A 25647-nucleotide genomic window follows, 5' to 3' on the forward strand; every position below is an offset into this window, starting at 1 on the left:
AGGGATGAGCTGATAAAGACTGATAATCCAAGACACAGGTGATCATTTATTTGATGTTCTTGTAGTCAAGGACAGGAGAAACACTGTCAGCACATACTGCAGAAAGATCCTCTCCCCGTCCTCAGTGCTGTGCAGGAGGTCAACAACAAAGGTTAATTTAGGAGTACCTCTAAGTAAATTTTGTGCTATTGGGAGAGAACTGCCCAAATTAGCCTCTGGAGCTGGATTCCAGAAAGTGATGTTTCAGTAGCAATTCTCCCAGGAACCAGTGTCTGAAAGGATCTGTCACTGCTTTGGTGTTGTTCAGCATGGAGTGTGCATCTTGTCCATGCAGGAATCTCCTTGGCATCACAGGCAGCTCCCATCAGGCCAAAACAGAACAGGTTTTGCTCTTTATGGTAACAAAAGCAAGCATGGTATCCAAAAACATGCTGCAAACTACTGAGCTTTGGATCAAATCTCTCAAAATGCTGGTGTTAACTGTGGTTGACTTATTGGTGTGTATAAATGTAACACTCATTTAGAGGCTATTAAATCTTGTTAAGCTTTTTAGTTTATGTCTAGACAGAATTTTCATTTTACTCTGAATTTGCTTAATCTTTATCCTTATTAGAAGCATAATTTTTAACTGATTGGTGTGTTCCTTTATAGGAACAAGTCTTCAGACTTTAAAGATCAAGTCTGTAAGGAACAAGTCATGTTCCTTATTAGGAACAAGTCTTTAGAATAAGTGTTTTAGCCAGGTTTTGTTGTAAATTGATCATCCTGTGCATTCTATACTTGCTGTATAGATTCCATTTGAGAAGATACATTTAATTTTGTGGGCTAGGACATGTGGCTGATTGGAAGCGATGTCGTCACTGGAACAGGCTCTTAAATACAATCCCTGCTTAAACTTTTATCTAGTGGAATTATTCTTCAAAGCCTCCACAAAGACACTTAAAAATGGGTATTTTTATAGTCAGACAGAAAACGCTCATGTAACTCATTTGACCTTGTTTTGTTCTATTTGTTTAGATGCTAAACAAAGAGAAATCTATTTACCAGAGACAGTCTTGTATGTGGTACTTGGAAAAAGCTCCATAGTGAAGTTCCCAGAGGCTCTGGCCTGTGGAGTCTTTTCCACTCACCTTTCAGTAGCTACACTTTTTTAGTTTACACAAAAGTGTGTTCTGATGTGTCCCTTTTTGTATGCCACCATTAGCTTTTGCTGGAGAATGGGCACATGCCCTAAGTTGACTTTCAGAATTTTATTCTTTAATGGATGCATTCAGTTCTCTTGTGTTAACCTGAAAAGTTTGCTTTAAATGAGATCAAAATCTTGTGTATGGCTGGCTAACTCAGGGAAGAAATTTCTTTAGGAGAACACTTTCACAATCAGTCAAGCTTTTGGGGAGTAGTTTGGTGTTTTTCCTTTTTTTCTTTTTTCCCTTGAATTTTCTGGGCTTTCTCTCTCACTCTGGTGATGTGGGAGTTTTTGTTGTTGTTGTTTTGCTTTGTTTTTTCTTTTACCCAGAATCTGATTAAATTTCTTTCAGGAGACCTGGGAATGAATTCATTTAGCACAAAGTGCTCAGAGATTTATGGGAGAAAACAGGCAAAATATTTATCAGCTGCAAAGGTGGAAATATTGGTGTGTTTGGATAAAAGCTGGAATGCAGATCCAGGAGATTCCCTGTGGATATATTACTGTGAATTAGCACAGACCTATCTAAACATCTTAGTAATAGGTATTTTAAGCCATGCAAGGGCTTTAGGTGGACTCAGGAAAGCCGGCCTGGCTGGTGGCTGCTGTCCTACACACCAAGATTTTAGGGTGATTCCAGCTTCACTGAAAGCATAGGAAAGATCTTATCCACACACACTCCCTGTCTGCTAATACTCTCAAGTTTTAATTAAATGAGTTCATTTCAGTGACTTTTTTAATAAGCTGAAACTTCAGAATGGTTTCTTTGTCTTCACAGTAAAGACCGTTGTTAAAAAGTTGGCTTAGCACTGTTCCCTAAATCCTGATTCCTAATATGAAGTTGTGGCTTTTTCATAGTGTGGTGATTATATAGAGTTTAAAATTTTAAAAAGTAAACATCATCTTCTTTATGTGTCATTTCTCTTGGTAAATGGTTAAATAAAATATCATGACTAAACTAAATCCCACATTGCATATTTGATTCTTATCCACACTGCTTTACAACTCCATATAATATGGAATTACCACCCCTTTGCTCCAAAATGTGGTAGAAAACAGATTCTGCCTCTTAACCATGGGCTGTTGGAAATTGATATGCAAGTACTTTGAAGTTAATTAACTCAGGATGTTGTTAAAAATAGAAAATACAATTATTTTTTCTGTGAGAAGAATGAGCAACTCCTCTTGTACGAAATGGAATGTCTTACTTATGTTCCCTGTATACCAACACTTAAATAAGCCTAAATAAGACTTAAAAAAACCCCTATTGCAAGAAGCATCAAACTGGGCAGGAGCCTGGTAGGAACTTGGATCATGTTTGCTGCCGAAATTGCTTTTCTTTTTTAAATGGTTCTTAAATGAGGATTAATAAATGGAGTCTCCTGAAGATAAAAAAAAAAAAAAAAACAACAAAATCAGTTTTCCTGATACTTGCTCTCTTTCTTCCCCCTTCTTGGGATAAAGGATTGCAAGGGTTAAATATTGCTGTCAGGATTATGGTGGTTGAGTAAATGTTTTTGCCTTTGCCACTCTCTCTCTCTCCCTTAACATCTTAGGTTCTACACACGCTGGAAAGAGTGGGAATCATGGTATTCCCAAAGCTTCGGTTTACATTTCTCCTTGCGAGAGGAACAGTGGCAGGAAGATTGGGCATTCATTCTCTCTCTTGCAAGCCAGGTAAGAAAACTCCTTTGTCAGAGGGCTTTTGGAAAAGATATTTTAATTTCTGAAAGAAATTTCAGAACTAGAAATGGTTTTGGGGAATAAGAATATCCTGTATGAAGGAAAAGCATCCCTCTTAAGCCAATGATCTTAAAATATTACTGAGTAAACTCTTCTGCAAGTATGGAAAGGTTCATTTGAAATTAAAATTTTTGAGCTTGCTATTAAGCAGTGCAACACAAAAAAGGAACGATGGTATTAAGGTGAAGTCTGTAGAACAAACTAGTAGATAATCATGTGTTTAATATCCTGCCTCCAGCTCCTGCAGCACTTTTACCTCCCAAAACACACCTCCAAACCTGTCAGCTTACACTGCTCAAACTCCAGCAAGCTGAGGTTTTACAGCTCCCCTCCAAAATGAGATTTACGTTCCCATAAGCTTCCAGCTATAGGAATATTTTTAGCTCCTCTTTTAAAGTGTAAACATGATTTTGGTGCTATTTCTTTGAGATTTGTTTTGGATATGCCCTTTTCCTATCATCAAAAGGTATTTGCCTTAAAGTGCCCTCAGATGAGTGCATTATTTTATTTTTAGACCTAACATTATGTAGAGTTTCACTTCTAAGTGGGGAATGAAATCCATTACATTGAATCTGGGCAATAGGACAGAGAATTATTACTGACAGCTGACAAGCTGAAATGTTTTTCCTTATTTCCAGTAATTTTCCAGTCTCTTGTTTTTCCTGTTAAAGCTTTATCACTCTTAAAAGCACTTTCTCTCTCAATTTGAAGACTGTTTTTTAAATTTCAATACACAGGATGGTAAGTTGTGTTTCAAGTGATGTCATTCTTTGTGTTTGGTTCAGCCTGGAGCGAGTTTGGAGCAGACACACATTTTTGTACTTGCACATATTCTTAGAAGACCAATTATAGTTTATGGAGTAAAATATTACAAGAGTTTTCGGGGAGAAACATTAGGATATACCCGCTTCCAAGGTAAGCATTTTGTTTTTTAAATTCAGTTTTAAACAAGGTTGGGCTGTAAAATCAATAGTGACATGAAGGGACTGTCTGGAAAAGGATGGAATTCTGTTGTAGGTAAATTTTCATTTGCTATTAAAAAGATCAAGACAATCTCTCCAAACTTGCAGTTTTTCATTTTATAGTAGGCATGGTGCCTGTAAAAGTGAACTCCATTATGTACTTTAAAGGAAGTTTTAAAAATTTATCTGTGTTTGAGTAATTTACACTTTACAGCAAGTGTGGTGTGAATACTGACTTATTTCTCATTAGTATTATAATTTTGCATAGCTTGATCAGGTTCTTTCTAACTTTTTCTCCTCCTTGTCTCCAAGACAGCCTGACTGTCCTTAACATAAATATGAAGATGGCTCAGTCCAGTTTTGCTTAGACTTAACATCTGTAGATTTCTAAAGATGCATTTTCTGCTTTGCAAACCAAATCTGTGGGCAACTTTCCCCTCTATTACATGCTAATACTTTACTATTCAGATAATAAAATGAGAGGGGATTGGGAGCATCTTCACATCCTGAGCTGTAAATAAAACCCATGGGGAAGGCTCTGTGTGTGTTCCAGGGGGTTGGGACATTTGTTTTGCCCACAGTTCATATTCCTGGCCTCAAGTACATCTGCTTGATGATGACCCACTCTATTTATAGCTTAGCAGAGGGCTTCCCAAAACATCTTTGTGATTTGAAAGAAAAAAAGTATGGTGACTTTGGAAGGAGGCAAACCCATGATGTATAGGAAACCCCAAACTGTGGAGTTAATGTTAATTTATAACTATTTCGAGTCTTGGCTTCTAAGTTTGGGGCAGTAACAAGACTTTATCTGGGGAAATTAATTACTTTTTTGTGGAGTCTAAAAGTTTGGTAGTCTTTTTAGTTACATGTTAACTTTTTTTTTGAGGATGAAAGACTGGGGAGGAACAGTTACTCATGTCACTTAAATCTGACTTGCCAGGTTTGTGTTGCTTTTAATTCTAAGGCTTGGTGGTTTGCAAATGGTTTTATTTCCTAGATTGGGCATCGATGCAGACAAGTATTACACGGCCTAAATGTGCTGAAATGGTTTCTTGCTCTGTGAACCAGAGGGAAACAGGGTGCCTGGAACACCCTTTTACAGCACATGGCTTTCCATGAATTTAGGCAGCCAAATAGTTACGACTTGAGATTTGCTTGCCACAAGCCACATCCAGCCATACATGGAAACACACAGCACGGGGAACAGGTGAACTTGGAGTCCTGTGTCACAGTACCTGGAATTGCTCCTCTCCCTGCCCAGCCACATTTTTGTGGTTAATGTGTGCTAATCAAACGCCATTGGCACAGCTGAAACCCAACAGCCGTGAGCTCCGAGTGGGGTGGGCTGCCAGGAGGAGGCTCCTGCTCTGGGCCTGTGTGTGGGCTGTGCTCAGCATGTGGAGCTTTGGCGAGTGCTGGGGTGTCCCTCAATGGCTGGGTAGCACCCTGCCTCTGTTTAACATCACATCCACCAGAAGAGTCCCTGGAAGTGTTCAAGGCTAGGTTGACCAGGGCTTGGAACAACCTGGTCCTGTGGAAGGTGTCCCTGCCCATGGCAGGAGGTGGAACTGGTTGGGCTTTAAGGTCCCTTTCAACCCAAACCACTCTGTAATTGTGGGTTATAATAGAAATGGGGAATTGAATTTTTTTAATGCTTGTTCAACATCATGGTTCAGTTTGTAGCACCCTCTTGTCCACCCCTAAAATACTCTCCCTGACAAGAATTTTTTCTCCAGAGATTCCTTGTTCCAGCTTGGCATCCTTGCTGTAGCTGCTGTGAGTCCCATAATTGCCAGCCTCCTTGTTTCCCAGATTCCAACTGACTGTTAATGCTTCTTTAAATACTAAAGCTTCAGTGGTGGAAGACCTGTTTGCTCAGGCCCTAACTATGACCCTGGTCAGACCCTCCTGGTCTGGCCACATGTATTTAGTGGCACAAATATGCAGCTTTTAAAATTGAGCAGAAAAAAAGGTAAGTGATGGAAGTGATCATCAGGTCAGGCTGGAGACACTAAATCCTATGTGGGTGGCTTCAGGATAGGTGTTAGCCCATACTCTTTATTTTCTGTGGCTTGTGCTCATGTCAACTGTTGTTACACGACCTTCTCACTTTATATCAGAGTGACTTTTATAACTCCTAAGAGCACTAGATATTCTCCCTGGCAATGCTTGAAATTCTTTTGTTGTGGAGCTCATCACAGTGTTGAGGAGGAATGGAAAGTGTAGCACAGCCTTCTGTCTTGGGGAAATGATTAGTGTGGAATTTTCAACAAGATAAAACAGTGGTGAAAAAAGATTTCCAAAACTTGCTGAATTTCAGTGTAGGCATGGAGGCAACCAGATGAGTTTCAGTCCTGAAAGGGCACATAGCTGTGCACTGTGTGCATGAAGAACTGATTCCCAGAAATTGGGGGACTGTCTTCCTTACATTTGACTGGATGTTATCTTCAGTGTAAACTGGAATTTTGACCGGATGTTTGGTTCTTTCCCTTAATGCAAAGATCTGAAACTTTCTGGTGAAGGCTTATCCCGTGATCTTCACCTTTTGTGTTTAATGTTGCATTAGAATGAGACTTAATAATGGGGACAGGAGGAAGGGAGGGCTAAGAAGGTATTAGAAGGATCTGTCCCTAAATCGTGGTGTTGTAAAAACTTGAGTGAATCTTCATTTTAAATAAATGGCAAGACTTTTAGGTAGCTCTTGATTGCTAATTCAAAAACAAGGGGGGGAAAAAAGGGACAATTATTTACTGGCAGCCCCCACTAATTTTTACTGCAGCACAAAAAGATGAGCTCAAAACTTTAGTAGAACCTCCAAAGCCACCCCCTGCCTCCGATTCCCATTTTAGCGTTGCCCTTCCCTCTCCGTGGCTGTTGGAGGAGCGCCGTGTTTGCAGCAGCAGCTGTACTAGAGGGGTTGCTATGCTACATGTGCACTTGAGTTTATGTGGGGCTATTTTTAACCTGTCACAAGGTGAGCTGTGCCTTTGCTTAAGTTGTCTTGCAGTACACACCAAGAATTATTTATGTTTCTGGAAGAAAGGAGTTCCAGTTTTATTTTGAGACCTCAAGCAAATTGCTGTCTTTATTGCTAAAAGTAGTGGGGAGAAAAAGTGCAGTTCCTCTCAGAATCTGTGGCACCAGGTGTTGGTTGTAGCTGAGCAAAGTAGTAAAATGTAAAAAAGCTTTTTGGTGCTTTTTTTCTTTTTTTTTTTTTTTTTTTAATTTATATGAATAATTGATGTGTGTTAATTTAATCTGTGAGTACTGTATATGAGCAGTCCCATTCTCTGGGATGGGTTACATCAGTGCTGAGTAACATTTTGTGCAGTGAGTTCTTTTAATAATAGGTTTTGTGAGCAGATGGTGGAATTTTTTGCTCTGGTAAAAATAGACATCTGACTGTAGCCTTTATTTCTGTGATGCAGAATCTAGTTTTTTTTCTTCTTCTTTTTTTTTTTTTTTTTTAAGAGTTACCAAACATAAAAGGCTGCTTTTCTAACCTTGTTTTTTGTTCATCACTGCACTATGGACCATAAATTTTAGGGCTGTAGTAATGAATTGGTTGTGATTTTAATCTTTCGTGTCTAAACTTGTACAGTTGCAAAGATGCTTGACTTGTGTTAATTAATAACAATTAGCTCTACTGAAAAGTGTGTCAGTGTCAGGCCAAACCAAATACGTTTTGAAAGTGATGTGCTTCTGTTACAGTTCAGCCAAAACCACAAGGTTTGTATCAAAATCCTTCCTTGTTGAGCACCAGTTCTGAGCCTCACCCTGTGCTTTAATTCCCCACAGGTGTGTATTTGCCTTTGTTATGGGAACAGAGTTTCTGTTGGAAAAGTCCCATAGCTCTGGGCTACACGAGGGGCCATTTCTCCGCCCTGGTTGCCATGGAGAATGATGGCTATGGCAATCGAGGCGCTGGTGCTAATTTGAACACTGACGATGATGTTACTGTTACTTTTCTACCCTTGGTGGACAGCGAGAGGAAATTATTGCACATTCACTTCCTTTCTGCTCAAGAGGTAAGAAAGAAACACCTGATGTGTGGTGGTGGCTTTGTCACAGCTGCTTGCTGAAGCTCAGCAATCTCTGTAGCCCCGTGGGTTTTTGGTGTCCAAAGAATTACAGGGAGTGTGCTGTTCTGGTTAATTAATATTGCTCCCTTCCCCATCATTCCAGGTGATTCTGAAAGGTGTTTTCCCATAAATATGATGCTTATTTACAGCTCTGTAAATGGAATGTAACTTCATTGTCCATGTAAATGACAGAAACAGAACCACAGAACAGAGTCACAGAATATCCTGAGCTGGAAGTGAGCCACAGGGATCATACAGTCCAACTCCTGGCCCTGCACAGGACACCCCAACAATCCCATCCTGTGCCTGAGAGCATTGAATATCAGCATACCTAGAAAAGGACACAAAAATAAGGGTTCTGTACCTAAGGCAAGACTGAAATCTGCCTTTTGGTTTGGTTTTTTTTTTTCCTAAAAGATGCAGCACAAATATTGGCCCATAGTTGCAGCATGTTCCACCTTCTATTCTAATGAAACTCAACTCATTTTTTCTTTAATAACTATGATAAAGACATGGAACTATTTCGGTAAAGGGTGTGCATGGATGAAGGGAGGGCTGGAAGACTGAAGTAATTGCAGAAAGTGGGCATTCTATAAATAAAAGGAGAAAGATACGGGCTTCAGGTCTAGAGAGGGGTGTTTCTTCAGCAAGCCATGATATTTGTTATGTGTTACAAGAGAAAATATTTCATCTAAGGAACTCTTAAGACTCCTGAAAATGTCTTTGTAAAGCCAGAAGAATCTTTTAGGGCCTGCCCTTTATATATGGTGCCTACCACAAACAAATAGTTGCTTTAAAATAACTGAAATACAGAAAGGCTGCATTGGAAATACACATGTGAAAAATTGGGAAGAAGAGCTGGAGCATATTTCCAGAGCCTTCAAACTTTGGTTGAGTTTGGCTTTCAGAGTCTCTGGGTGCGGCGATGCGCTCGGAGCAGGAATCGCGCTGGGCGTTGGGGAAGCCTCATTCCTGGTGTTTTCTGTCCCCCAAAGATAGGCAACGAGGAGCAGCAGGAGAAGCTGCTGCGGGAGTGGCTGGACTGCTGCGTGACAGAGGGAGGGGTTCTCGTGGCCATGCAGAAGAGCTCCCGCCGGCGCAACCACCCGCTGGTCACCCAGATGGTGGAGAAGTGGCTCGACCGCTACCGCCAGATCCGGCCCTGCACGTCCCTGTCCGACGGCGAGGAGGACGAGGATGACGACGATGAGTGAGGGGGAATAAAGTGCAAATGAGCAGTGCAGAGTGTGTGACCCTGAGTGAGCGTTGTGCTGTAGCAGTGGGGTGTGGAACGACCCAGGCCTAGGGGATACATGCTGGGAAGGATTCTCCGACAGCACGGGGAGAGAATGGACGCTCATCCCGCTGCCTGGAGAGAGCCAAGCGGGCTGGACTGCAGTTTGTATAAAAACACGAAAAAGAAACAAAAAACAGCTAATTTTATTATCAAGATGGAAGAAAAAAAAACCCACAAAAACCAACCCCATTTTTCTTTCTGACTGTAAATCTGTCTATAAATGTACCGCATGTGGTTGTGTAAGAGGTTGTGTAATAGGAAACGTATACCAGCATCTTAATTATTGCAGAGAAATTTTTCAACTAAGGGCACTTCTGAAAGCACATGTGAGCTGGATGGATAGCTCCTCCCTCTGAGATTCTTTTACAGTAGAACCTGGTCTTCTCCATCACCTTTTAGATACTCTGACACATTTCCCTGAAAGGCCCTTTCCTGTGAAATCTCACCAGTGCCCAGGTCAGATTGTGAGAGGTTTTTTTTTGTTTGCACAAGATATCCACAGCAAGTTATAAGCAAAAATACATTCATTATTTTACTAATATTTTAGTTATTGCTGTGCCCACATAATAAAGCCTAAACTCTACGGAACAAACTGGAAAAGAAACTAAATTTTTCATTGAGTGAAATGATTTGTTTCCTGAAAAAGCTTTTCGGGTTTGTTATTTTTTTGCCTTTTTTTTTCTTCTAATAGTTAATAGATTCCTTTCAGTATACATAAGGATATTTATTCAGAGAAGTGACCTAAAAGATAGGGATTTTATTCCTGTGAGCATACACTAAGCAAAATTGTGTGAAATCTGAGAATTTGAACACAATTGAGAATTTAATCTTGTCAAAACTCCGTCTTGCTGTGTTACAAATTATATCATTTTATCATTTATTCTTTGATCACTCAAACTTTGCTGCAAATGAAAAAATACTTTTTGAAGGGTTATTCCTTGGTCACTAAATCTAGTGAGAATCCACTTGGCAGTTCTAATTAAAAAGAAGAATCTATGCTCAAGTTGTTTAAAAGCACTGTTATATATTTCTCAGTATGTAAACCTGGGAATTTCTTGCATGTTGATTGATGTGGCCATACTTAAACTTATGTAAGTTCCTAAGAGTGTAAGTTCAGAGTATATTCTCCAGTAGAAATTTTATTATATTTGATAACTTTAGCCATGTAACCTGTAATGGATAAAGTTTATCTAAAAATCTCACTGAAACACTAAAGGTTAATGCCAGTTTTTACATATACAGTGCAATTCAGGTTGGCTTGAAAAGCACTTTTGATGGTGTGGTGGTTGAATAAGCAATTTTGCAGTAGATGGAATTGTTTTAATTAGAATTTGGAAAGAAGCCCCATAGCACCTATTTTTATGTAGTTCAGAGCTATGGAAACCCTGAGGAACTTGCTGCTTTTTCTTCCAAATGCTGCTTAGATGGTGTTGAAACGTGCACAACTCCTACAGAAACTTGGTGACGACACCGAAAGTAAAGAAATAATGAAGTACTGTATTAATTTTGAAATTTTCCCGTTCTAGATTCCACTGAGGTTTATTATGTCTTCACCTTTTTGGCCATTAGAGCTCCTCTGATTGGTGCATGCCCAGATTTCCAGGTGAAGGATGAATGCTGCTCTGCCATGAGTGAGTGACCCAAATTCAGTGCCCAACCCCAGATACTACAGAGCTTCTTCATGAGCACACAGTCCTGGTTCAAGCTCCCTTTCTAAATTGGGATTTTTTTTTTTTTTTTGTCCTTACCTTGCAGTGAAATCCTTTTATACCTCATCTAGCTGAGGATGTAAAGCTTTTCTGTCAGGGGAGCTGAATGCAGGGTAAGCTGGGATGAGGATTTCCATGCCCTGAGCTGGCCAGCACCGTGTGCTGGAGTGGTTTGTGTCGTGCTGTGACCATGGGGGTCCTAATTCACCATCTTGAGGAGCCCTCAGTCAGTGGCCAGACCTGTAACTTCAGATCCCAGCCTGCCCATGACCAGCTGCCCTGTGGACAGAAGGATAAGCCCCCAAGTCCGTGGGCTACTCTGAGGATGCTGCTCCCACCCCTGTGCTCTTGGCAGTGCTGTTCCATTCACGGAAGCAAAGCTTCCTTGTCCCAGGGGGAGAATTACCAGTGTGAAAGTCTACCTTGAGCCAAGCTGGCCCAGCACTCCTGCCCTCCTCTCCTGCTGTCCATGGGCAGCCTGCATTGTGCCCCTATCCCCCAGCCCTTCCCAGAGCAGTGGAGTCCCTGTGGTCAGTTCAGGTGTTCTCAAACGCATGCACCGATGAATTCCTCAAGTTCTGCTCCAACAGGACAGTCCTGGTACTTTGGATCACTTGGCTTTCTTGATCATTATTGTTTTGTTCTGATGTGTTGTACAATGAATGGTCTGTTCAGGTTCACAAACTTCACAGGCCTTTTGGGAACTGGTGAAGTGTCTTTTCCAGAATCAGAGTAATCCAAACCTCCTGTACCTGTAGATTAAAGAGGTACAACACCCCGGCTTCGTGCTCGCACCGCAGTCAGTGCATGTCAGTGGCTCCTCAGTCACACACCTGAAAGTTTACAGACACTGAGATTCATCTGCACACACTCCCTTGCAGCTTGTCAGCAAGTTCTGCACTTTCAGCCATGAAAATACATACAAAAAATTGGGTTTCTCAATGTTACTTTCCTCATATATTGCTCGCAGCAGCACACGCTTTTCCTAGCACAGAACTTAGCTTTTCATTGCTACCTCCTTTACAGCTGGTCAGGGTTTTTTTTCTGGTTTTATTTATGACTTCCTCAGTGAAAATCCCTGTATTTCTTTTGGTTTTAATATATTAAAATTTAGTAATTCTGGATTCTTCCAAAGTTCTGCTGCATGGCTTATGGCAAATACCCCCGAGTTGCATTTCCTCCATTATCTAGGTTGGTGTGTGTGTGTTTGGAGACCTTATTTAATTGCTGCTTTTCCTTTTCCCCCCTTTTATTCAATAACTTCCCCATATACCCTTTTTAAAAGATTATGTAGTGTTTGTAACCTTGAAGCTGCTTGTTTTAAGCTACTGTGACATCTCTGGAGTTCTCCCTGGAGATGATTATCCCCCAGGAGAGCGTCCCTGTCTGCCTTCCCAGAGCAGGGCAACAGCAGCAGCATGGCTCTTCTGTCAGTCACAAACCTTCAGCAGCAACTGTTCATTTCCCATTTCTCTGCCCAGTAACTTTCCATTTGAGAGCTGCAGCTCCTGGTGCTTCAGCATCTCCCAGTTGTTGATGATATTCTTCCCTTTGCGCTTCCACAGCTCCGATCTTCGCATGTTTTGCTGGTGTTCTTACTGCAGGCACTTGTAACACTTGGGATGGCTCAATTGCTGCTCCTGTTGAGCTTGTGGCACTTCTGTCCTTGGTTTTGTCTGAAAGGGAAGTTGGGTGTTGGATGAAAGCTCCAGCATTTTCTGAGCTCAGCTCTCACTGTCCCAGTGCGGAGTCACTGCTGGCACAGGGGATCCTGCGGCACAGGGAGGTACCGGATTATTGAGAAACAAAGTACCAGGGCTCGTTTATTTTTAAAACAACTCTAAACCTTAACAACAATTAAATGTTTTCCTCATGGTTTTGATGGTCATTTCAGTGTGTCCCAGACACCTCCCCTGTATCTGACCTGTTTTATCCCGGTTTCTCACAGAGGTCATGGATAATTCACTGCTGGGCTGTGCTGAGCACTGACAAGGAGTGGTCGCTCTGTAACAGGTGATCTCTATTTTGGATGTTTGGAGCTGGTAACCAAGTTTTCAGTTTAATTTAAAGCAAACAAAATACAGAGTTTTGTAACTTAGACACTTTGGTTTCAGCTTTTTTTAGTCCCCATCTAACTCCATGTGTGTGGTACTTGGACACAGTGGGAAAGAAGGGTGGAAACAAGAACAGGCCTTTTGCCCAGTGAGGCTCAAAGCCACCAGCACCTCTTGAGCATTTTTTTGGCTTTATTTTCCAGGGGTTTGATAATGCTTCAGCTCTTGAGAATGTACAGAAAATGTGTGAGTTGTAGCTGCCTTTGTACCTTAGTGGAAACCCACAGTGATCTCTTCATCACAGAGTGGTCTGAGTTGGAAGGGACCTTCCCTTCCCACTGGACTGTAAATACTTGCCAAGTGTGACCAGAATTACATTTCTGTACCTTATGGTTACCTCTCAGTGTCTCCAAGCCCCAGACTGCAGCGAGAGCTCTTGCCTTTCAGAAATTATAGAAATTTTATCACTTTTTATTGAAAACTGCACTGAACGCTAAATGTCCACCTTTACAATAAACAAATACAGTAACGGTAACACACTAAAACAAAACATACTGATAGCCATTGGTTTCTTTTTTGTCTGTTTGGGACAGCTCAAGATTTCTTTTTTTTTGTCACAGAAACAGGAATGTACCCATACAAAGGCTCAAAACAGGCCATCTTTAAAAACAAAAAGGCGATGATTCACAAAAGACTATGAATATAACATGTAACTAGTTGATACAAATCTAATAGGATTTGTTAAAATCAGTCACATCTAATAACACATCTTGAAGTGTTCTTGTATAAAATATCACGTGAAGAAGACCTTTATCAATGTCTAAAAAAGTGGATTTTGTTCATAGACAGTCTGACAAGTTACCATAAAAAGTGTTTCCTGAGACATAAGGAAATGCAACATTATTCTTGAACCCTTTCCAGCTCAAGACTTTTTCCACTTGATAAAATAGCTGCAGATTTAAAACTGAGAAAATATATTTGAGTACAAATAGTGTGTGAAACTTAATACTTTCTTCTTTTTTTTTTCCTTTTTTTTTTTTCTTTTTTTTTCTTTTATTTTTCTTGCATCATTGCAGGGCATAGGTGGATGCACAGCTACTTTATTCAGTGTATTGGGCAGAGAAGAGACTGGCAGTTTGGTTTTCCTTAGCCTGGGAGGGCAGTGGTCAGTGCCAAGAGCCCGTTCTGCCCTCCCCATCCCACGGGTCCCGGCTGGAATGGCTGGAACTTAGACCTGGCAGGAGAACTTCTGTTACACGGCACTGGCCCTGTGAGACTGCAAAAAGGAGGAGGAGTAGTGTTTGCTTTTTTTTTCTCTTCCACTTCTAAGCCAGGACTGCTGCCCCCCGTTAGGAGAGGTCACCAGATGCAAGAGAAAGGAAAGGGCTGAAGCCACACAATGGTTTCCTCTGACACGTTAACTCTGTAAAGATGGCTTAATTCAGTGGCCTGGACACAGTGCAGGAGCCCTGTCCTTTCCAAGGAATTGAGGGGGGAAAAGAAATTCATTTTTATTCATGTGATTGATGCACAGATGAAGGAAACTCAACACACAAGAACAGAAGTTGCTCATTAATGTATCACATCCTAGTTTTCAGCGCTGCAGGGAGCAGGTGACTTCTCCAGGGCTTCTCCCCAGTCTTGGCTGCTGTCGCTTTGTCGGGAACACTGGAACATCAATGATGCGTCTGTCCAAAATCAGCATTACAAATTTCGTATCAAATTCTTCTCTTTTAGTTCATGTATAACTTCTTTTCCAATGTCTCTTGGTCCTAAGTTTATTGAATGGTTTTTAAATTATCTGCTATTGCTCGTTGGGATGTTCCCTGTTGTCCCCGTGTTTTGTGGGCTGGTTGGGCGATGGAGCTTGGGAAGGATGTGCCACTGTGGGAAGGTTGTGAGTAACGGGGATGCCTCCGGGAATGATGCCCTCCATAGCTGCTGGGATTCCTCCCGGTGCCACACTCACCATCCCAGGGGGATACCTGGCAGAGGGGACAGAGAGAGGCAGGTTTGTCACAGCAGAGCTCATCACACACCCATCACCCCCACCACCTCTGTGGAGAAAACACAGCAACGAGCTTCCACTTCCCTCCTGGAGGCAGGTTTGGTTTTCCTGTTGAGTTACAAGGGAGAGCTCAGAGTTACCCATTAACTGCTGTGCCTCGGGTAAGCGTCCTCCGCTACAGCACCAGGACTGCAGCTTGTTCTGTGCCTTCTCACAGCCTCCTGAGCCAGGGGGAAGCCTTCTCCTTTGGGAAACTGGGTAAGGAACCATCCAGAATGCTCTCTGAAACCCCAGATGCTGGTGTGCTGACTGCATCCCTGTGTGTGAATACCTTGAACACTTACACCTGTTTGTAAATTTTTCCCTGTGTGGAAGGTGAGCTGCATCTTCCTCATGGAACAGCACAGCTGAAAGATGGGATCAGATCTAATCCATCTTTTCCAAAAGCAGGAGGAATTACACACATTTCAAGAAACAGTGAGTTTGAAAAAGGAGAATAATAAGAATTTCTTCAGCTGTGATGTGGGAAAATGAGGACAAAACCCTGAAGCTGAAGCTTAGAGCTCTATAGCCACATGAGGCCTGAGCTCCCACCTCCCTGTGGCTCTGCTGCCTTAGGGAAAGGCAGGTTGGAAAGCCAGGAGAGGAAGGAAGTTTCACCTGCCTGTGAAGGTGGGGAGCTGAGCCAGCTTACAGGGGCTGGGGGGCTGCAGCTCCCGAGGAGCTTAGCCAGGAGGAAGCTCCCTGCAGAGACAGGTTAAGCTGGGAAGCCAAGGCTTGTCCTCAGGTGATGGCACTGCCCACGTGTTTTGGAACAAGAGCAGCACTGGGAAAGGCTTTTTCCAGGTTTGGACGTTCTGGTGAGAGGGAGCATTCACTGCCTGTGGCCTGCATGGCACCGGAGCTGCCTGGGGCTCTGCTGCTGGGTAACTCCTGCCTGACGTGACCTGATGTGCCCTGTAGGGTATTTTGTGGCTCAGAGTATTTTTGGCAGTAGTGATACCCTGAATGAGCCCATGCTCCAGCTCCTTGAGCCTAATGTCTCCTACCAGCATGCTTGGAGCCATCTAAACAGAGCAGTAAGTAATCCTTAATCTCGGATTTAGGTGGAAATTGGGTCACCTGACTACAGCCCTATATTTGGAGCTTTTCCCCTGGCTCATTAACCCTCGAGGTGGACCTGGCTCACAGCAATTGGTCAGGAACAGGAGCACAGAGTCCAGTGACTCCCAGCCCAGAGGGGGATGCAGGCTCTGGAAAGGGAGGCTCTACCCACCCGTGGGTGGCTCAAGCAGCATCAGTGACTCCCCGTGCTGGTCCCCGGGGAGGAGTGACAGCGGCCGGGGTACCCGGGTGTCCCCCCTCGTGTCCAGCTGGATCCCAGCCCTGCCGTGCCAGCGGCTCCCGCTCTCCCGGTGCTCCCGTTCTCCCGCTCACCTGTACGTGGCACCATTGAGCTCGGGATGAATCGCCTGCTGGTCTATTACTGACCACGGAGCCGTCGTGACAAAGAATTCCTTATTCACACAGTTCCTTAGGCTTTCTGGGATGCGCCCTGCAGTTGGCGAAAAAGGTGAGTCTGTCAGGCAGGGCCCACCTTTATCACCCTCTAAAAAGCTGCAGTGTTTATAATTTCACTATGTCTGTCAGTGTAAAGGATGGGAGGAAAAAAAATTCCATGTTCCTTGTTTCAGGAGGATGTTTTGGCTGTCCCAAGGTGCAGGGTTGGAGACCAGTTTCCTGCCCTCACTCCCACCACTTGGGAAGCTGTTCCCTTGAGCCCCCTGCTTTGGAGGCAGACATGAAGCTGTGCCTTCCACCTTCACATGGATGGCAGCTTTTAGGACAAAAGAAGCACCCTTTTTGCTGGAGTTTTGTGCCCACCACCTTCGGATTTGGTTTTGGAATGCAGAAGTCACATCCACAGTGGCTGTGTCTGCACCACTGTGTGGGTTAGCACCAGTAACATGGGCAGCAATTACTGCTTCCCTGTCCTGTTCTCCCCAGTCACCAGTCTTTGCCCTATTCATTAAAAAAAACCCAACACAAAACCCCTCACCCAACCACAAACATTCCCAAATGACAGAACAGGAACGTTTGGGTTCTCAGCTCTTTTACTGGGAAGCAAACTGGGGTTAGATCCCTTTCCCAGTGTCCTGCTGGGACATGGGCAGGGTCAATCCCTGTCTCTGCTCCTCCTGACTCCTGTTGCAGGCACCCAGGGAGCCAAGCCCAGCGTCCCCAGGGGCCGGGTACCTGTGATCGCACGTCGGATTTCGGTGGCAGCAGCTTCTCTCATCTCTAGGGACGCCTGCTCGCTGTACCAGGCCGTGTGTGGGGTGCAGATCAGGTTGGGAGCATCTTTCAATGGGCCTTGAGCAAAACTGGGAGCAGGGGAAAACAAGCAAAGAGATTAATCAATGTTTAAACAGCGAATAAAAGATGAACGGCAGAAGGCTGGTGGTCTGCCCTCTGCATATGCAACACTCCTTCCAAGGCCAGGCTGGATGGGGCTTGGATTAACCTACTCTAGTGGAAGGTGTCCCTGCCCATGGTAAAGAATTGGAACTAGGTGACCTTTAAGATGCCTTCCAGCCCAAATCATTCCATGATTCCCTGGCCTGACAGTCCTGCCAGCCCAAAATGGCCACAGAAGTGCTGGGGAGGAAGCACAGCTTCTGTGCAAGGCTCAGAAAATGCAGGCTTCTGAAAATGCACCAAAAAAGAGCCAACAGGGCTGAAAAACCAACCCATGGAATGGCTGGGCTTAATGCTCTCATGGGAATAATGTTTGGGGGTGTCTGCAGCAGTGTGGGGATACAGGGACAGGCTGTGGGTCAGCCCAGGATGGGAGGAGGTGGACACTGGGGTTCCTCTTGTGTAGGAGCAAACTTTTTGTTCCTTAAATATTTCTGTGGTGAGAGAAGCTGCATTCGAGTTACAACCAACCCTTCCCAGGCTGCAGCCAAAAATGCCCAACACCGAGTGCAGTGACTTTCTTCTCATGGCCCAGTGAGTGTTTTGGGTTTTCTTTTAAGCACAGGCTGGGTTCTTGTTCTAAGCTCCCAGTGTCCCTTTGAGCACCCATAACCCCGGTGCTGGACTACAACCGATGGCTGCTGCAAGGTGACAACAGCAGGACCGTCCCTCAGTGCTGGGGCTGTGTGACAAAGGGCCGTGACACTCAGTGGCTGCCACGACAGACGGTGACACCAACACCACCCCAGGGCCGCCACCCCAGGGCCAGCCCCGTGAACCAGAGCTTTACCTGAATGGCTCCGACTCGTGCACGTCGAGCGCCGCCCCTCGTATCCGTCCCTCCTTCAGGGCTTGAGTTAAGGCCTTCTCGTCCACCAGCCCCCCGCGGGCCGTGTTCACCAGGAACGCTCCCTGCCTCATCTGCCGCCGGCCCGGAGAGGGATGACCGTCAGCTGGGCGCAGTGACCCCATCCAATCCTCACCCCCACCCTGGGATGCTGCCTCCAGCTGGGACAGCATCCCGCTTTTCGTGCTCCGGCCCCAGAGCAATCCCCATCCCACTGCATGGGGGTTTTCCACGGAAACTCCATCTCTGGTTGGTGTTGGCAAATTAAACCCACTGTTGCCGTCACCTCCACACCACGGGGGTGGGGATCATTTACTTGGCAGGACACTGCTCCCCTAAACACTGTGGGGAGACACACCTGGGTGCAACCAGCTATTCTGGAGGTGCTGGCTCACCGTGGGAGCTGAGGGATCTGTGGCCAGCTCCTGCACCCTGGGCTTGCCCACCGAAGAGCTCTTTGGCTGTGCAGGCGAGGTGAATTAATTACCTGCTTAATCGTGAAGTCGTTGATAAGGTGGTGGTTGTGTTCGTTAAGGTTACAGTGCAAGGAGACGCAGTCGCTCTGGTAGAGCAGGTCCTGCAGGGTGTAGACCCGCTGGACGCCCAGGGAGCGCTCGATGCCATCCTGCAGGTACGGGTCATAGAAGATCACGTTGAAGCCGAAGGCCTTGGCTCGGACCGCGACCGCCTGCGCAGTGCGACCTGTGCCGAAGGGAAGGGACAGGGGCAGTTAACTGAGCCCAACTTCCCTGTGTCTGTGAGGCTGAGCCCCCAGCAGAACCTGAGGACTGTCCCCTGCCCTGGGGCCTGCTGGGCTCCCCAGACATTCCCTTGCCTTGCCTCCGTTTCCTCATTTAAACACACTCATATGAGCTTTTGGCATTAATTAGCTGATCCCACCTCTAATGCTAAAACTCTCTACAGCTGTGGCTGAACATAAGACAGACTGTTTTACACAGCCCTGCCTCTGTGCAGGGCAGAGTGGCTCAGGAAGGGCTGGCTTGGTGTAGCTGTGGCTCAGGGATGGGGGTTTGTCTGGGAGAGGACAGCAGTACTACCTCTAGAGGTGCGGTCCCTCCAGAACACCACCAGTGCTCCTCCAAGGATTCAACCACAGCTCCCAAAAAGCTCCTTCCCCAAAAAGACGTGTGAGATGTTCTCCCTATTTCACACCAATCCACTGCAGTGGTTCTGTGGCTTTGGAAATGCTCGTTGTGGGTTCTCCCCGGACCAGTGAGAGGTGCTGAGCCCCGCTCAGGAGCTGCCCCCCTTGTCCCACGCACCGAAGCCGATGAGGCCGAGCGTCTCTCCGCGGATGCGGGCGGCTCCGGAGGCCACCTCCCGGATCTGCTCCACGCTCTGCACCCGCGTGCCCTCGCGCAGCGCCTGGTACAGCCACGTGTTCCGCCGGTACAGGTTGAGCACGTGGCACACGGTGGAGTCGGCCGTCTCCTCCACGGCGGCTGAGGGGATGTTGCAGACGGCGATCCCTGCGGAGGCCACACACGAATCAGCTCCTGTCCCCTGGCTGAGGGACCCTGCTCGTGGAGTGGGATGGCACCGGGCTGCCCTTCCCACGAGCTCCTTAAGCTGGTATTTACTCTGTGCCCCTTAAACACCCACGGGCAGATGGTTCAACTCCAACATCCCATCCTGGGGGTGCCTTTTACGGGTTCCAAGCTGGTGCCCAGCCCAGCCAGTGGGTGGCCCTGGCACTGTGTTCAGACACCGGTCATTGATTGACTGCATGGTTTAAAAACTACCTTATGGAAAGCAATACCAATTAAACTTTACGCTACATTTGTGGGGAGTCATTACATTTTCTAGTCGAAACCACATCATTTGGCCACCCAATTTGCCAAGTATAAAAAGAAGGATTATGCTGCAGTATCCCATTACTTTATTCGTTATATCTTTCCTTTCCTGATGTTCAAAGCCTCAGAACATTGTTATAATGGATAATAACAATAAGAGTTAAAAACATGAAGAAACCATTACACTGAGAAGACACTGTTCTCCTCCCGAAAAAGAAAACAATTCACTATATTGAGAATTGCTTTTTTTAGGAATGACTATTTGAGACTCTCTTATCGCAATTATCTCTGTAAAATGGCTCAGGTGGAATGGCTGTTATTCTTCACTTCCCCAGAGATAACCTTTAATACAACATATCCCAAACACTACTGCAGGCCTTCTCCATAGACTGAACCTTGGGATCAGATGAGTAAAACCTGCTGTAACTCAGCTGATAAAACCAAGGATACAATCAAGCTCCTGCAGCTGGAGGTGTGCAGCCAAATGTCTCTGTGACCACCCAAACCAGTTTGGAAACTGGGTGGCCCCAGCACTGTCTGACAACATGACCTCCCTATTTTTGGCAATACACACTAAAAGCCTTTTTCAAGTTCCTGAGGCACCTTTGATGAGATGGCAAAGGAGGTGGCAACAACCCAACACACAATTCCTGCTCCACCATCCAACGCAGTGCCTTCCCAGCGGAGTGGGCATGACTCAGAGAACCAGCTCAGATCAAGAGACTGATCTTGCTAACAAAATATAATAAAACACCCTTCCTCCAATTTTTCTAAAGCTGTGTCAACTCTCCTGTGCCAGAAATAGAACAACCATACAAATATCCAGTGGCATGAGGGGGCACCTGGAACTCGGAACAGCGTAGGAATGAGGGATTCAGACAGGGCAGTTTTAACACAGTAAGAACCCAAAAGCTGCCTTCTAAAACTGCACTGTTTTGTTCACTTCATGGTCAATTTTCTTGTCATAATATTCTCTGTGTGCAAAAAATGTAAACTGCACCTGTAATTTTGGGGCCTGAATGGAGGTCCTGCCTGGAACTCTGCTGTGCCACCTTGGTCCCATGGGAGCAGCAGCTCCTTGTGCCAATTTTAAAGGCTTTAGAGGAAGGACAGGGGAGGGAGTCAGGGGGCAGAGCCGGGACTTACCGAGCTCCCCAGCAGCTTTGATGTCGATGTTGTCGTAGCCGCTGCCTATTCGGACGATGACCCGCAAGGCCTTGAACTTCTCCAGATCCTCCCGGGTCAGGGTGATGGTGTGGTACATCATGGCCCCCACAGCTTCATTCAACACCTGCAACAAACACAGGGGTCAGGTCAGGGAGATGGTGTGGTGCAGGGTGATGGTGTGGTACATCATGGCCCCACGGCTTTGTTCAACACCTGCAACACAACACAAGGGTCAGGAGCCACCAGCACCCCTGGGGGGACACCTGCAGCTCAGGAACCAGGAATATGACACAGTGAGTTGGACACTTTCACTGCTGACCTGCTGTCTGAGCCACGTGTCACCAAAACCAGCAAGCTTGTGACCCACCAACACCTTTGGGAATGGATTTGGTGAATATCTGCAAATCATGATGTTACACCTGAGCAGACCAGGCAGACGAAAACCACGTCTGTCTCTCACCTGGACCCTTTTCCAGGTGGTTATCTGCAAACCCCTCTGCTTCCAAGCAGCAGTAAGTCTGCTTCTAGGAAGGCATTTGGTGTTGCAGCAGTGTCTGTTGGTTCTGAACAGGACTGTGTGACACTGGTAACACCTCAACCTCCTTGTGCACGTCCAAACCCCTGCCACACTGTTCACATCCACCTTTCCTGGCTGTTCTCAAGGGGACCTGAGAAGCTCTGCAGAGGCTGCAGAGTCACACAGGGCTGGGCTTTGTCCCCTTCAGTGAAGATCCAGACCTTCACTGGTGCTCGCCACCAGCTACCTCAGTGCTCTGGAAACCCAAGACCCATCCAAACCCCCCAAGCCTGGCTCATCTATCAATGTCTCACAAAAAACTCCCATTCTCCTTCCCCCAAATTTAATATCTGCCAAGACCAGCAGATGCTATTTGTATTCCTCTTTCCCAGATCTTGGAAGTGACTTCTGATCACTTCAAACTTCATTTGAGGTATCTAAAATAATACTTTTAAGAGAAGTATTTACATAAAGCTGAGCTTCCAAGCAGAAACACTCATCCACACTGCATGGATCTGCCTGAATGATTCCCAAACCTCCTCCACTCCCGGCTGGAGAGGGAGGAGCTGCTGGAGGTGCACCCAGCACCTGTGAACACCCACCAGCTGCAGGTGGGATGGTGTCAGCAAAGCCACAGCAAGAGCACCACAGACTTCAAAAAACATGAGAAACGTTAATAACATTGATGTGAAAAACCTGATGCAAAGAGATAAAAAGTTACTTTTTTTCCCCCAAACTAACATCTGGCTTCTAAAACAGCCTGAATTAATTTTAATCTGCACTGGCTTCTGTTGATGTTATCTGCTGATTGACTCCCAGTGCAGCTTTGTACACTTTCTGCTCAAAAATCAAACAGACTGGTTTGGGTTGGAAGGAAGCTCATTTTTCCAAACACAGGCAGGGACACCTTCCAGTGTCCCACGCTGCCCCAAGCCCTGTCCAACCTGGCCTTGGACACTTCCAGGGATCCAGGGGCAGCCACAGCTTCTCTGGGCACCCTGTGCCAGGGCCTGCCCACCTTCATAGGGAAGAATTCCTTCCCAGTATCCCATCTAACCCTGGCCTCTGGCACTGGGAAGGCACTCCCTGTATCCTGTCCCTCCACACCTTGTCCAAAGCCCCTCTGCAGCTCTCTTGAAGCCCTTTCAGGCACCGGAAGGTGCTTTAAAGACGTGGAAGAGCAAGGCCAGATCCCGCTGCCCCCACCCGCCCCAGCTCTGCCGGTACCTTCTCGTGAATCTCCTGAGTTGATTGTGCGTCACAGAACGCCACCGTCGCCAGGTCCTTCAGGATGGGCATCTCCACGGTGCAGTCCCTGCCGTCCAGCAGTGCCACCAGGGGCCGGGGGTGCATGGGGCCGTTCATGATCTGCGGGCGGATACCTGCGGGCACAGCGAGCGCGGCTCTTACACGGCGGGCCCTGAGCGGGGCTCCCTGTCAGGTGAGGGGCAGCAGCACCTGGTGACACCCTGCTCAGCAGGTCCAGGGTAACAGCAACACAGGGTGAAGTCTGGCCGAGGGACTGGGAACACAGCTGTGGCTTTGCCCCCCTTTTTTTTATGGGAATGGCTTTATGGTTCTGACCACCTCAGAAAGACAAGTCCAGAGAATCACTCAAAAAGTAGGATTACTGGAAAATCACGGGAAGAGCAGGACACTGAAGACCTCTTTAGCACAGAAGGTTATACTCTGATGCACAAACAACTACTAACAGTTTCATGGGAACAGCAAAGCTCATCTTTGTAAACCCAACGTTCTCCAGGCTGAGGTGAAGGAATTGATCACCACCAAAGGCCACAGAAGGCTGATTTTTATATCCTATTTACTGCTCTGCTGGGGATTAACTGGTTCATTTTGGGAGAAGTCACTCAGGAATTTCTACACTGCCTTTTCAGTAAGGATGTTTATGACATTAGGACCCTACAAAATATCTCAGGTATCTTTCTCAGCTGCCCAGGCAGTTTCTGGGCAGAGCACAGGTGAGGGGACCAGATGCTCTGGGTACAATGTGGTGCTTTATTTCTGCTGCTGCACCATGAGACGGCTGGGGCTGGAGGGTCTGCGTTTGAGTCTCCAAGCAGCCCTAGCAAAGCCTCTCCTCACCAAACCCCACTTCTGCACAAGAACCTGGCAGGGCTACCAGCCAACATCTGCCTGGCCTTTAAATGCAGTGGTTGTGCTGGTGAAGGGGACAAGCCCAGGGCTTGGCTGAGGGAACTCCATGGGGCTGTTTTGGGGTATTTTGTGGGGGCACCTTCCCCAGCTGATGTGGGTGTGACACACATGGGCACTACTGGCCACAGTGATGAACCCCAGACCTGTGAGCACCAAGAGCATGGCCCTGGGGAGGGACCCAGCACTGCTGCTACACTCACACAGCTACACTCATTTTACATGGGAAAACATAACTCCATGGAAACAGGCAGGTTTAATGGAGTGGGTTCAGTGGCTTTCCATTCCTTTTCCACTGAATCTGCCTAAAGAAATGAAGAACCAACCAACCCAGCAGACCTGACTGAAGGTTTTCAGCATTACAGGTGGGCGCTTTTAGAACAGCTCCTTCCCTCCCCCTTCCCTACTGAGGTCTCCATTACTGGAAGTTGTACATTCTGTTTGCATGCATTTCATCCAGATGGGAGTGCAAGTGTGTCAGTAGGCAGGCTAGAGTGCCGAGACGATCTGGATAAGGGAAAGAAGCTTGTGATAAGCAGATAAGCAAGAATAAAAACATGCCCAAATCTCCGAGCGCTTACACAATCCCTCTGGGCAGCACTGCACCCAGCCAGATTATTTTCTCAGGTTAACAAGGGAGTGAATTATAACACTGACTTAAATGCTTACTAATGTGTATGATCTCCAGGGCTTAGAGCATCACCTGCCAGCCTCACACCACAACTGAAAATACAAAGGAATCTGATGCAGGGGCAAGGTGGCCATGGTGGTGCCAGCCGTGCTGGCCACCATCCCTGTCCCCAAGCTTGGAGCCCAGAGCCCACCAGGGACCAGGACCATCCTCAAGGCAGAACAGGGGGCACACAGAGGTTGGAGTGGCTTCCTGTGAGTGTGGCACATGGAAGATGAAACCACAGGTTATCTGAAACTTTGACATTTAATCCGAGCCCCAAAATAACGGGTTTACTATGCTGCCCTTAGATAAGCTTCTTTCAAAGTCAAACAAAACACAGCTTTTTTTTTCCCCTTTTTTTTTTTTGCAACAGCATCTGTGTCTTTGCTTGGGATTAGGGATGTAACTGTGCATGATGACACAGGCTTCTTAGGCACATCACCCTTACCCACACACTCAAGTGCAGTCACTGAGGATGAATGTGGCTGTAACCCGAGAAGTACTCACAGGAACTGCTCTCGTTTCTCCCACTTCCAGGAGGGAATTTATTTCAGCTCGACAAGGAAAGTTTTGAAGCAAATCAATACAGGATGAAGCACATAATGTATGGAAATTACGTTTTAATAAAAAACATTGGCAGGTTTGCAGCTTAAAGCGTGCTCTGTTTTCCTCGCCTGCCTCTCCCGTTGCCTTTCCACCACCCTGCATCCATTCCTCACTGTCCTGGTTCCTACCTCTGCACAAACACATTCAAACCGAGACATTTGGGCTGGCAAAACCAAGCTAGCCCGGCTCATACAGCAGGTTTGTTCTGCAGGCGACTGCTTCATTAAGAACGAGGTATGCCACGGATCAGAAAGTAATTAAACAGCAGCCACTCCCCCCGAAATTGCGATAAAACATCGCAGCCATTAACCCCTTTCGCTCCTCGCCCCACC

The 25647-nt window shown here is 45.9% G+C and overlaps 2 protein-coding genes across 10 annotated transcripts in view; one reads left to right on the forward strand and one right to left on the reverse strand.

Annotated features, from left to right (window-relative positions):
- The window catches only part of ZRANB1 (zinc finger RANBP2-type containing 1), a 44104-nt gene extending 31027 nt beyond the window's left edge, over nt 1–13077 (forward strand). For all 3 annotated transcript variants that reach the window (XM_069020249.1, XM_069020246.1, XM_069020247.1), the window contains exons 8-11: nt 2743–2863; nt 3715–3844; nt 7690–7919; nt 8969–13077. In XM_069020249.1, the coding sequence (XP_068876350.1) occupies nt 2743–2863; nt 3715–3844; nt 7690–7919; nt 8969–9187 (700 nt within the window). In that variant the 3' untranslated portion in view covers nt 9188–13077. The remainder of the gene's footprint in view (nt 1–2742; nt 2864–3714; nt 3845–7689; nt 7920–8968) is intronic.
- Nucleotides 13078–13474: 397 nt separating this feature from the next.
- CTBP2 (C-terminal binding protein 2) overlaps nt 13475–25647 on the reverse strand; it is a 132985-nt gene continuing 120812 nt past the window's right edge. For 6 of the 7 annotated variants that reach the window (XM_069020240.1, XM_069020239.1, XM_069020245.1 and 3 more), the window contains 8 exons: nt 23092–23246; nt 21327–21471; nt 19650–19856; nt 18854–19068; nt 18310–18440; nt 17298–17425; nt 16479–16596; nt 13475–15018 (listed from right to left, as the gene is read on the reverse strand). In XM_069020240.1, coding sequence (XP_068876341.1) covers nt 14838–15018; nt 16479–16596; nt 17298–17425; nt 18310–18440; nt 18854–19068; nt 19650–19856; nt 21327–21471; nt 23092–23246 — 1280 coding nt within the window. In that variant the 3' untranslated portion in view covers nt 13475–14837. Of the gene's footprint in view, nt 15019–16478; nt 16597–17297; nt 17426–18309; nt 18441–18853; nt 19069–19649; nt 19857–21326; nt 21472–23091; nt 23247–25443; nt 25508–25647 lie in introns of those variants that run through there. The other variant, XM_069020242.1, reaches the window with a different exon arrangement.

This window comes from Aphelocoma coerulescens, chromosome 6 (genome assembly GCF_041296385.1).
Source record: "Aphelocoma coerulescens isolate FSJ_1873_10779 chromosome 6, UR_Acoe_1.0, whole genome shotgun sequence".
NCBI lineage: Eukaryota > Metazoa > Chordata > Aves > Passeriformes > Corvidae > Aphelocoma > Aphelocoma coerulescens.